Source organism: Leguminivora glycinivorella, chromosome 11 (assembly GCF_023078275.1).
Source record: "Leguminivora glycinivorella isolate SPB_JAAS2020 chromosome 11, LegGlyc_1.1, whole genome shotgun sequence".
Lineage (NCBI taxonomy): Eukaryota > Metazoa > Arthropoda > Insecta > Lepidoptera > Tortricidae > Leguminivora > Leguminivora glycinivorella.
The window spans coordinates 5,537,302-5,550,720 of NC_062981.1; the positions used below are offsets into that span (position 1 = coordinate 5,537,302).

Here is a 13,419-nt window from a genome sequence, read left to right on the forward strand (position 1 = left end):
ATGCTACGGGAAAATTTTGCAACTTTGCACCACTCTAACTCCTAAATTAGTAGGTTTTAAAAAAAACTTTAATTTATAAAAGATGCTTATTTTAATGCATTCTTTCTAATAAGAACAAAACACTATGCTAGAAAGAGTGCAGAGGAAGTTCTGTAGGCACATTTACAAACGACTGTACGGATATTACCCATATATGTATCCATCTCTATTCGTAACAGGAATGGTTGGTCTTCAAACTCTAGAAACCAGACGGAAACTGCTGCATATTATGCATTACCGCCAACTGTTTCACCATAGAGTAGATGACGCATCCGTGCTTGAGAGAATGGGGCTGCAAGTGCCAAGAGCGAATGTGGCGGCGGCGGCGCCTGTTCGCGGCGGCCGGCGCACCGCTCGAGCCCGAGCTGCTCTTAACCGCATCATGTTGGAGACAGACGATATTGACATATTTGCTGATAGTGTTGGTGTGTTTTACAGAAAACTCTTAAGGTTCATAGACTCTACACTCCTTAGGTTATTAATGTAATAACCATAGTTTAACTTTTAAGTGTGTTTGCTTTTATTTATGTCAATTTAACATGTACATAATTATATTACCACATAAGTGCTTTGGTGAAATACTGTTAACTTTTGTGTATTTTTAATAAATAAATAAATAAATAAAAAAACGTGAAAAATGTCCCAGAATCGGGCCCCTTTTGCTATACTCTGACCGCCCCTGTCTATACTACTGTAATGTTTGACGTTATCACGTTAAACTACCGTCCGTAAACCGACTTTACAGACAAACAATTTTTTTTATTTACATGAGATAAATAAGAGCGAAATAAATCATAACTCTTTCTCATTTTCACTTACTGGATAGTATGTGGATGACCTTGGTGCGGCAGGCAATGAGTCACACAAAGTGACATAATTACAGGTGTAGTATGTTTATTATTGAACTCTAGATATGTAATGGAATGACAGTTTCTAAAATCGAACCCTGAGCGTAGTAAGGTAGTGTTAACACCAAAGGGAAAAAACATAGTTCCATTTCGGAAATGAGAATTTTTCCTTTCTAGGATGGATCAATATGGCACTTTTCACTGCTAGGAGAGGGATCAGTTACTTTTCTGTTTCAGCAAAGCAGTAAATGGGTTTGAGAGAACTTCTAATCCTGTACTTATTTATTTCTAGTTTATTAACAAATAAACATAATAAGGTACGAGGTGCAGTCCAAAAGTTTCCGGCCTAACAAAGAAAGGGCTTACATATCTTTACAATTTTATTTTTATTTTTTAATATAGTCTTTCTCTGTCACAACGCACTTTTCAAATCTCTTTATAAGCTTCTCCATCACCTAATAAAAATAATAAAGATTTTTGTCCTCAAAATCGCCCTAAACCGCACGGGTCACTTCGTAAAACGAAGATTTTTTTTTCTACTTCAGTCTACCTTAAGTTTTTAGAACAAATAATAATCACTTGGGGTCACGTCTCGAATATAAGGTAGGTGCCGAATATTTTTGAAGACACATTTCGTCAAAGCAACCTTGTAAAGTGAAGCAGCGTGAACGGGGAAATTGTCGCGGAGATGCCCTTGTGCCTCTGCTAAGTTTTTAAAGACTATTCTGCATAATCTGCTATCCTAATTGCACAAAAAATATTGCGTAGCATCTGCTATTTACCGTAGTCTACCCTTCTTTTATGTAAATCGTTAGAATTTCGTGACAACCCTAGAATACCGTAGCCTTTATCTTTTTTCGTGCATTTTGTGACAGAGGTTGTTCTAGGTGCCTTTTCACCATGACGTTGTCACTCCATTAATTTTCTTTTGTACAGAGTATCGTCTTACATAACCATGGTTTCATCTACAGTAGCAATTGCATTCAAAAAACTCGCTACGCGGTGTCTATGCTGGTCTCAAGTTTCATGAACTCACGGTTTTTCACTCATCTCGCTGTAAGCACGATAAAAGTTTGGGCACTAACCTAGCACTAAACACCGTAAAAAAACCTACAGCCAACAGACACCTAAAGAAACTATACACCAAAAAAGTGGAATAAATGACGAACACAATGATATCCATACTTTTTTTAAACTCTTCCGCCATATTTTTCGGGCCGGAGACATTTGGACCGCACCTCGTATATAATTATAAACTTAAACTACAGATGCTTACATTACACTATAATAATCACAGCTTATCAGCTTAAAATATAAACATGATTCCAAAACAATTCAATTCACTGCAAAGGCACAAGCCTTGCAGAGCTCTCCCATCAAACTCACATTTTTAATTTCTTTAAAAGTGCTAGTTTGAAGTGCAGTTGGATTCTTCTTGATAAACTTTAGTGCTGCTGTTTTCAAATCTTCCGAGTTAGACATGTCGGCAACAATCAGTACCTCTAAGACATTATCTATGGTTAGTTGCTGAGCTAAAGCATGCTCAGATAAGTCTCGCAGACCTTTTAGATCATATTTATCTGCGTACATCAATAAATTAAACCAATTGCTATTCTCCAAATCCGATACAGTGCCAGTGTAAATAAATTCTAAAATGCATTGCAGGTCCTCTTTCGCTACATCTAAAGTGACAAAGTTGTTCTGACTCTCTGCTGTATCTTCTTTCAGCATAGCTTTGAAAACTTCACTGTGCACAACTAACATGGCTTTGTGAACTTTGAATGTTTCTCCATCCAATGATCTTATTGTAAAATCACACCCAATGGATTTTGATAGGAGTGCTCCAAAATCGTGGCTAGCTTTCACATTATCAATTATTTCTTGGTTGATCCCTTTGCCTTCTAAGTAAGCCATTGCAATGTACAATCTCTTATCCTTAAGCAAATCAACATCTTGCTCTGAGAAGCTGTAAGTAGTTACATAGTTCACTGATCCTTCTGGTGAATTGTCAAACCTGTGCTCTTTAGAGATTGAGGAAAGAAATGCCTTGCCATTCTTTCGGTCTAGTTTCAAGTCATTGCCTTCATTGACTGTGATTTTGAATGATGCTTCATGAGTACTACCAACAAATAGGTGCAGTAGGAATATGGTGCCGACATTCTCAACTTTTACCGTAAACATGTATTCAAGTACGTCGTTGATATATGTGTTGCCGACTTCGTAAAAGTTTGGACGGTGTAATTTTTCATATATCTTGTCTAGGGACAGCCATTTCGCGTTTCGGGTCTGGCAGGTTCGGTTCCGCCAGCAAACAACATCGGCATCCTCCTGCTGAATAATAAAAATAAGGTTGATACACTTATTGCATAAGAATATTTATAATTATGATATGATTCATCATGGGATTACCCTATAGTCCCTATAGTGAAAACTCATTACTTACCGTAGTATCCATGGTATCTTCGTCCATAATTTCGACCGTGCTTTTCTTATTTGCCTTAGATGTAGTGGGATTAGTGGGTGTATTCATTATTTTTTAAGTAATTTGAGAATACCAGATAGATGAAGATCGATAGGTTGTAGATATAGCAAATCGCAATACAGTAAATACAGGAAAACAAAACGGTGTTTAGTTGTCAAACTTACGTCATTTGCGCGACCGCCTAAATACCAAAACTCAATTACTCAAAATAGTAAAAACGATTCAATATTCTTCACATTTTATCATCAGATTTATTTATAATCATATAGTTTACCAATATTATTTGTAAGACAGCTGTGTAAGAGTAAGATTTATGACGTAAAATACTGAACCACATCAATTGTTATTGTATTTCACTTATATTTTATTAAAGATTCTGAACATTTGTCTAAGGTTTGTTTGACCTTTGACCCTCCATACTTTGACCATTTCTAAGTTGACAGTTGAAAGCTATATTTTTCTTTTGGAAACTTTTTTTTATATAATTTTTGCATGGGATAAAAAATTGTAAAAATAACATTATAAAAGTCCATTTTTTATTTTAATCTCTACTTGCAAAAGGCATTTATTGCACGCTAAATTAGTACGTAAGTACGTAATAATCATGTATTTTTGTTAAAATTAACCAGAAGATCGGCACAGGACCAAAAAGTTTAGAAATTTAAGAGGGGATTTCTCATGTAGTTAAGAGAAAGGCAAAATACTGGGTGATCCGATGTCATGTAGTGTAGTGTATATCGTGTAAGATTCTAATTTACACAACTAAAATAACTTAATAAGTTCGTTATTTCAACAAAAACTTAATTTAAAGTCTCACAAGTGTTTTTATATTTTTGAATTTCAGCCATGTCAGCAAATAAAATTGTCAGCTGCGCCGGTGGCAAGTTTTGGAACTACATGTGTTTTTTTTTTTAATTCGACGCTGCCATTTTCGTTTTGTGGCACGGCTAGGCGGCGGTTTTAGCGTAAAAATTATTGAATAGCTGGCATTTATATAAAAAGTGTTCCGATCACTGTGTTTTGTGTTTGTTCGGCAGTTAACACTTGGAGCGCGAGAGACTTTTGCGCAAATTGCGCCAAGTAATTATTGACTTCCTCGAGTGAAAAGGGTGAGTACTTCCTTCAAAATTTCAAGCCTTATAAGATATTTTTGCTTCTTCGGCTTAGTCACTTGTATTGGCCGGTTAGCATATTCTTCAATCAAGGATACTGAGCGGTCCAGTTACTTGACCGCAGCTATATTGAACGAATTAACTTCTCGGCAAAATGGGCGTTATGATGTGTGTAGGTTTATCATCGCTAAATTGTCACCACGCCTTTAGGCGATGTGTTCATTAATTTAGTCATTCTTTATCTTAGAGTAATTTAGTAGAAGATCGTGAATTGCGAATAAGGTTCAATTATTATTCTTACTGAATTTCTATGATAGTAATCTATCACTACTTTTAATTCAGAGAATTGTTTCTGTGTCATACTGTTGTTTCTGTGCGTAGTTTAATAACGTAAACAATAACAATATAAAACCAAATTATTTAAAATGTGTGTTGGTGGAATTTGATCAAGTAAGCATCATCTGCTTGACTAAAAATGTAATGTCTAGTCAGTCCCTGGGAGGGCTCCTTGTTTATGTTAGAAGCTAATGTTACAAATCTCATTAAACAAGAGTCAATAGATTACACCATTGTAATTTAAATTATCATATCACTCAATAATTTGCATTTTTTTTGTATTTTTTATTTAATCTATTTATTATTACTAAAAAATAATCTGCTTTTACTTGTTTTTAAGCATCTAATTTTAATTTGTTTTAAATGTGACAAAACATTATATGCAGTATTTAAACCAGTATCTACTTTGTATTATATTATATGTATATTGTATAGGACAATTGGGTTGGAAGGTGATAGCAGTTGCTTTCGTAAAAACGAGTGCCTACACCAAATCTTGGGATTACTTGTCACAGCAAACCCCAGGCTTCCATGAACCACGGCAAAAGCCGGGATATTGCAAGGAGGATGATGATGATGTATAGGACAATCTAATAAGCCATTGTTATCTAAATACATGATTTCTACATAAAGAGTAAAGAATAATTGAAAATAGTTAACAGGTTTACCATGAACTAGTTAAGGCGAGTCATTGCTTCAAGAACGGTTACCTTGCATTCAATATAACGGATAATAGTTAAACTGAACTAAAAGTAATAAAATAACATCATGGTATAAACTTGTTCAGTCGGAATTGTTAAAAGGCAAATAGTCAAAACCCTGAAAGTATTCAATGAAGATTGATATCATTACTCAGTAGCAGATATTAGTAGAACAGTTAAATCACACTGCATTACGTAAATACTTTAAGAGTAGGTACATTTTCCGTAAGATATATCGAAGCTGCCAGAGCTCTTACAAATATCAGAACAAGCACTCAAAACATCTTAACAATAGAGGAGTGTTCAAATATTTGTGAGAGCTTTGGCAGCTCTGATATATTTGACTGTGCTAAAAATTTAAACAGTAAGGACACACAATTTTATGTAAATACAAATATCATGTTAACCCTTTTTTAAATGAAAATAAAAATTATGAAATAATGTTTCAATTAGTGATTATTCCAATGTATCATATCTGGTTTTATCATGAGAGGAAGTTACTCAAAAGATTTTGAAATAAATAACTATCCATCAATAATATTTTTTTTTACAAAAATAAGTCCATTTATGAAGTTACAATCGGTTTAAAGACATTTATTAAAGAATATTTACTTAAAGAAGAATACAATATAGTATGTTATTCAATCACTTGCAGGGTGTTTTTGAGTTGTAGGTGTGTGTGTGTGTTTTTTTAATGATGTTTAGTAGGTTTTAGGTTCAGTTTTTTTTCGATGCATGTTGCGGATTTTCCATTGTTTTACTTTTTGACGAAGCTTATAGCTAATAGCGGAGTTTGTATTCAGCTGACAAAGCCTGCGTTTGGATTTAAGAATATGGTATAAGAAAATTGTAACATGTTCATTTCATACAAATTGTATGGGAAGTTTTTCTCGATTTGTGGATTTTCTGCTGCTGGAAAATTTTTTTTGGTTCCATACAAACTTTTGATCCTTGATAGGAATGGGATTGTTTGGCATCAAAAAATAAAGTTGTGACCTCTTTCGCACCCTGTATTACTATGTTTTTTCCAAAATCTGTTAACACAAATCTTCATAAATTTGAAATAGATGGAAGGTCTACTAAGACCGTTTTTGTGTAGCAGCACAGGATCTGGTAGCTGCCCTCTGACCTGCTATCAAAATATACCCTGCCCTTGTAGATTCAGAATGAACTTTCCAGGTGGAATCTATATAAGTGTAAATAATATTAGTGACACACTTTTAGATATGCAGATATATGAAAGTTAATCTTACATAAAATTCAGATTTGCAATTTTAATGTGATTCTAATAGTTGTGACTTTTTCTCTCATTTGAATATTAACATATCTAAGGCATTATGTAATATCATGCCACTTTATCTAGAACTCATCTAATTAGTCTTATTATATACACCGTGTTTCACTTAACGCTAAAAACCTGAAAACCGTTTGTTCAGAATCGATTGAGGTACATCTTGATGGGGGTAATTTTTTATTTTATTTGTATTATTAGTTATTTTTTACGTGGCCATTCTACAAATTCGTAATACAACATTGTGCATATCGCATTGCTAGAGGTTGTATACCTTTTTCAGTATTTAGGGGTATTCATCTTGGCTGGTTACTTGGATGATTATTTTTTTCCGCTACAAGTTTGACGTTGTTTGTCAGTTTAATTTTAATGTTTACCTCTAATAAGTCATAAGTCATAACAAATTGAATTCGTACCTAATTACAACCTTGTTATTTTAAATGTTGGGTTTAAATTTGCTTACTGAGATTACCTGTCCAATTTGAAGTTTGCTGTGACAAAGCTTTAAAGTGTTTTACAGTGACATATGGTAAACCTTATGCTGTTGCAGTAACGTACACAAATAAGTAGTTTTAAGGTTTTTGATGGTAGCTACTGTAGCTAGCAATTATTTTTTTGAGTGTAGAGTTAAAAGTCGAGTAGAGCTGTACAGAAATTTAAACATTCAATTTAAAAAATAAAGAAACATCAGATTAAAAAATGAATACTCTAGATAAGTTTAAAAAAAAAAATCTGTTGGGGTGTCTGAGGTTTTGAGTGATAACGGAAGCACCGTGTATATGTATATGCATAATTTATAATTTGACCCTAAAGTTCTTAAAAATTTATAAGTGCACTGTTTTGTAACAGATCATTTTATAATATTTAGAGGAATATATGATTAATTAATATGTATGTATAATATGTATATGTATGTATCTCACTTTTTTCCAAAAGTTTAGTGCAACTGCAAACATTTGAATGTCAAGTTTTGATGTCTGCACTTGAAATGCAAACTTATCTTTGACTGTATCAAGGTTCAGGTACATATACTTTATGATCTTGTATGAACAGGTATTATTAATAGTCTTTATGCATTGCCTATAGCAACCTGATGGCGGCCTTTATACTGAACTCACTAGAGACTGCGTTTTATCAACAACACAAGCTTCCGCTCGGTAAAACCCATAAACTGTTATTGTTTTACCTACCTACTATAAAATATAGGGGACTACCCCTACAAGACAGGCAACAAGCCACAACCCCAATCATATAAAACGTGTTGAATTTGCATTCCCTACCTAATCGATACGACCAAGGAATGTGAATGTCAGGTGCATATTTTTACAGAACAGACTTTCCAACTTAGGGGCGCTGGGCACGCGCTAGTAAAAATAAGTTTAGGTACATCTTCGTAAGACTAAGAGCTTGTGCACACTGGCGTATCTCTAGTTCGACAGTTTCACACAAAATTAACACCCCGTGACTGCAGAGGAAATGCATTCTTCAATTCGTTCGTAATACGGAATCGCTGCCGCGCCGTACCTCCAGCGTAAAACGCCTATGTTGACAGGCGCTTAGACCTGACTTTGCATACTAATCGGACCATTATTACACGATTATGAATATTATTATGTGCTATATTGGTGCCACGTTCGCTCATTTACATTTAGGCGTGCATCGCCGGATATAGACGCATACACTATTGCAGCACGAGCAGATTACGTTAAAATAATATGGAAATGAAACTTTACTACTTCCCCGTCTTATTGTTATTATTTAAATGACATTCTTTTAAAGTGATAGCGATCGGAGACAGGTCAAAGATTAGCTAATAATAATACACTAGATCTTTGTATGTGTAAACGAGATAATCTGACTCTTCTAGACCTTGTCGTAAATCAGCACCAAACACTAACCTAAGGCACTGGTCCCACCAAAAGCGGATAAGCGATGAGCTATCGATAGAAACGAACGGGCGATAGAAACGAACAATAGTACATTGTGCAACAAGGGGAGGAACTTGAACATTACTAACGAGAGTAAGTTAAATCGCGACGGCTTGCCGGAGCGATTTAAAGATTCGAGTTTGTAATATTCATACTTCCCGAGTTACACACAATGTTTTTCATCACACTTGCAATATAAAAATGTGTAAAAAGATAAAAAAAGTTAAATATGGTACTAGAAATTTCATAACTCCCTTGGGAGAACGATTTTTCTATAACTCACGCTCCGCCTGCGTGCAAAATCACATTTAGTGTGCGAGTGTGATGAAAAATATAGTCGCTCCCGTGTAAATAATGAGACGATGACAATGCCTAACCCATGAAGCTGAAGACCATTCCATTCGTAATATAGGGGCGGTAAGAATATTTTTTCAGATTTTTCGTACGTATCCTGAATATATATAAATAATCCTGAATATCCTGATATACGTACTATATTAAAGTGCGTGTTTTGATAAGGCATCTTCATGCCTAACAATTGTATTTGTACACGTAAACTTCGATTAGATAAATACCTATACCTAAATAAAAACTTCCGATTAGATAAAGTATATGAAACGCTGCTATTAATAATTCCTTTAGCATAGTGACTTCAAGACAGTACAACAGGGCTATAGGCCTAACACATGATTTTCGCGAGATTATCTCGCCGGGAGATAGATTACCCCGTCCTTATGTCATCACTCATCAGGAGACGTGTGAAACTGAACTATGGCGCGACGAGATACTGTTTCGTCAATAAATAAATAAATGATGAGTTATTCTTGTTCATCAGTTCTCATCTCATACGTTTTGGTTGTTCTCATTAAATTTGTGAATTGAAGTTTAATTTCCAATCGGATATCAGCTTTCGCTTAGGAAAGCATAATGCACCTAAGCAAAACCGGAAGTATTTCTTGAAATCAACCAAGTTTCTTTCTTAAATGTCGCCTAGTCTAGCCATATTGTTGTTTACTTTCTGCATAGGAATTTTCTCTATTGACTAGTTTTATTTTCTATCGTCTTGTCTATTCCGATCTGTGCTGTTGGAATCATAATTGTCCCTTATAGTATAAACGATATTATTGATTAAGAATGGAAGTCTCTGGTACATGTTGGTAAATGTTTAGATTGTTTTGACGAGCGACGATTAGGTATTTATCGCATGTGGGAAGAATATCGCTAAGCAACTTTCGACTACCGCAGTAATTAAATAGAGAATGTTACAGGTCTTTAAAAGGGTCGGGAATGCAGTTAACACTTCTGGAGTTGCAGGCTTCCTTAGACTATGCTACGGTGACTGCTTACCATCAGGCGGCCCGTATGCGTATAGTATAAAAAAATCGTTTATAGTTCGTCCGGCGGTGTAAGAGCCAAAAGCCATAAAGATAAGCTAATTATTCATCTATTGTTAACCATTGTATGCCATTGTAACAAGTTTTATGGCTTTTAGCTCTTAAACCGTCGGACAGACTATACCTGGTATCTTCTGCCTATGTCTTGCCTTGCATTAAGGTTTAAAACTCTCATGAAATATGAAGGTTGATTAGGAAAACACTAATGGATAAGTAACTTAGGTTTGAAGAGCTTTATTTTTCTTAAAGTAATTTTAAATTTTACATATCTTATACTTTTAAACGAGCAATTCTTGTATATTTATTTATACATATATACCGACGATCTCGGAAACCGCTCTAACGATTTCGCTGAAATTTGTTATGTGAGGGTTTTCGTGGGTGAAAATTCGATCTAGCGTAGCCTTAGATCCCGGAAAACTCGAATTTTCGAGTTTTCATGAGTTTTTCTTTCGCGTTAGTAAACGTAAAATATGGTCGTTAATTTCGCCGCGCGCGCATCGATTCCGCTTAGCTCAGTCGTACGAGGTCGGTCTAATGTACGCAGATAGATCGTAGGTGTCAGGTTTTCGAATCCCGGCCAGATTATTAAGTTTTTGTTTTGTCTTTTTTTTGTTTTTGTATTTATAAGAGTTTTTTTTTTTTATCTAAAAACGTGATATATTAAACAGGGTGTCCACTTTCTGGAAAGTCAGGGAAAGTCAGGGAAAAGTCAGGGAAGCTCATAGTGGTCATGGAAAGTCAGGGAAAAATTTGGCACCAAGAAAAAAAAACAAAGTATTGAAAAAATAATATGATTTCTTGGGTTGGCCACATCCATAACATCAAAGATGGATTCCCTGTAGTGATTTTAAGGCAACTTAGAATTGTCTCTTTAGACTTTTTATGATAAATATAGTACCGCCTGGCCTCCATCCCAGTGATTGCTAATGAGGGATATCTTCATGCCCTTAATTTATCCGACCCAAAATCGTAAATGCCGAAAAATCCAGTATTTTTTCAGTGCTACTCCAGTAGGACCGGGCATTATGCTGAGTGTTCACCTTTTTCAGTGTAATTACCTACAGTGTACATGTTAGTTATAAGTCTTCTTTTTTTTTCCATCTCATTGTGTATGCATTGTATAACTGTGTTTTTATACTGAAATAAATTATATTCTATTCTATTCAGTGCAATTTTTTTCCAAAATGGCGAGGGGGGTCGGGTATAAATTCAGTAATTGTGATTCAGATTAACTGGAAAGTTGCACCACAATGACATTCATAATTATGGTAGATGCTTTTGCTAGGGCGATATGAAAACGACAAAGACAAAGTTACGTCGCTGTCCAAATTCTAAGTATCTATCCGATCCGACAATCCAAAGCGGAGTTCCTCATAAAGCCAATGGCCCAAAATGTCACATAGAGGCGCAATTTTGTATTTGTCATAAGCTTTGATAATAATAGTTGCGTCTGTAGGGTAAATTATACGGCTATTGCTGAACCAAAGATTTCCTTTGGTAGGATTGGTCCTTAGGGCCCAAGGATGGATTTTCGAAGTGGGGCCACCGTGATTTTTGATGTTAGTTTTTTGAGGTTTTGGTAGCTTCTGCTCTGGAGGAAAATAGGGTCTCAATCTATAAAGAGGTATTCATTATGCTACTATTCCAAGTTTGGTACCATATTTGTATGACTTAAGGATGTCAAATACATTATAGGACTCATATGTGCACGAGGAAGATGTTAAACTACGTAAAATAAAAAAAATAAGTAAAGATTACAGTACATATTTATTAAAAAAAATCTAAGACAAAAAAATCCAAAAAATTGGCACGATGGTTCCTAGGATCCTAGCCCTCGTCTTCCAATACCTCTAAATCCTATTCTATATCATCTTCGATGAGTGCTTCGCGGTCCATTACACTGTAACAAAAAATAAAACAATGATTATCCAAAAAAGTTGAAACAAACCAGCAAGAAAACTAAAAGCGAGAGTTATTCAAACACTAATATACCTAGAATTATCGCAGTTGCCATTACAGGTCCTGCATAGGAGTGTGCACGGCATTCTTTTTCGTCTACAAGAACAACGGCCTCTACATCTGTTCTTACATCCACATTTTACCAACTCTCGCGCCGCATCCCAGATAATGTGCTGGGTTGTCCATATGAGAGCTGGTAAAATGTGGATGTAAGAACAGCTGTAGAGGCCGTTGTTCTTGTAGACGAGAAGGAATGCCATGCACACTCCTATGCAAGACCAGTAATGGCAACTGTGATAATTCTAGGTATATTAGTGTTTGAATAACTGTCACTTTTAGTTTGCTTGCTGGTTTGTTTCAACTTTTTTGGATAATCATTGTTTTATTTTTTGTTACAGTGTAATGGACCGCGAAGCATTCATCGAAGATGGTATAGAATTGAATTTAGAGTTATTTGAAGACGAGGGCTAGGATCCTAGGAACCATCGTGCCAATTTTTCGGATTTTTTTGTGTTAGATTTTTTTAAATAAATAGGTACTGTAATCTTTACTTATTTTTTTATTTTACGAAGTCTAACATCTTCCTCGTGCACATATGGGTCCTATAATGTATTTGACATTCTTAAGTCATACAAATATGGTACCAACTTGGAATAGTAGCATAACGAATACCACTATATAGATTGAGACCCTATTTTCCTCCAGAGCAGAAGCTACCAAAACCTCAAAAAACTAACATCAAAAATCACGGTGGCCCCACTTCGAAAATCCATTCTTGGGCCCTAAGGACCTGAAAAGGACTGAACCAAAGATTTCCTTTGGTAGGATTGGCCTACCAAAGGAAATCTTTGGTTCAGCAAAAGCCATATTCTTCGTTTTTTTGCCTTGTACAACTGCAACTATAAGCGTGGCCATGAAGCAAGGCATGTAGTGGCAAAACACCTAAATGGGCATCCCGACGCTGACAACAGAAAAAAAATTTCGCGCTCGCTTTGCTCGCATTTAATATGTCTACATAGGTAATATATTTTTTAACCGACTTCAAAAAAGGAGGAGGTTCTCAATTCGACTGAATGTTTTTTTTTTTTTTTGTATGTATGTTACTCGATATCTCCGAGAATCGTGGACCGATTTTCAAAATTTTTTTTTTGATCGAACCGGTATAACCCCGAGATGGTCCCATTGGCACCAAGTCAGGGTCTGATGATGGGATCCTGGAGAAATCGAGGGAACTCTTCAAATGTTATAGGCACATGTAATGTTTTTAGTCTATTTTTCAAAGGTACACCAGTATTTACGTCTGATGGTAATAATTTTATGTGGCTG

At 35.3% G+C, this 13,419-nt stretch overlaps 2 protein-coding genes across 3 annotated transcripts in view; one reads left to right on the forward strand and one right to left on the reverse strand.

Annotated features, from left to right (window-relative positions):
* Nucleotides 1-2,158: 2,158 nt before the first annotated feature.
* LOC125231480 (speckle-type POZ protein B-like) lies at nt 2,159-3,534 on the reverse strand. Of its 2 annotated transcripts, none has more exons than XM_048136963.1 (2): nt 3,331-3,534; nt 2,159-3,215 (listed from the first exon to the last, which is right to left on the reverse strand). In XM_048136963.1, the coding sequence occupies exons 1-2, from the start codon at nt 3,415-3,417 to the stop codon at nt 2,223-2,225; spliced, it is 1,080 nt and encodes a 359-aa protein (XP_047992920.1). In that variant the 5' UTR covers nt 3,418-3,534; the 3' UTR covers nt 2,159-2,222. The 2 variants fall into 2 exon arrangements, with proteins under 2 accessions (XP_047992920.1, XP_047992919.1); XM_048136962.1 differs by having other exon boundaries at nt 2,159-3,218; nt 3,331-3,528.
* A 402-nt stretch (nt 3,535-3,936) lies between these two features.
* Nucleotides 3,937-13,419, forward strand: part of LOC125231476 (wiskott-Aldrich syndrome protein family member 3-like) — a 44,207-nt gene continuing 34,724 nt past the window's right edge. Inside the window, 1 exon segment of the mRNA XM_048136955.1 lies at nt 3,937-4,478. The gene's annotated coding sequence lies outside the window, so the exon portion shown is untranslated.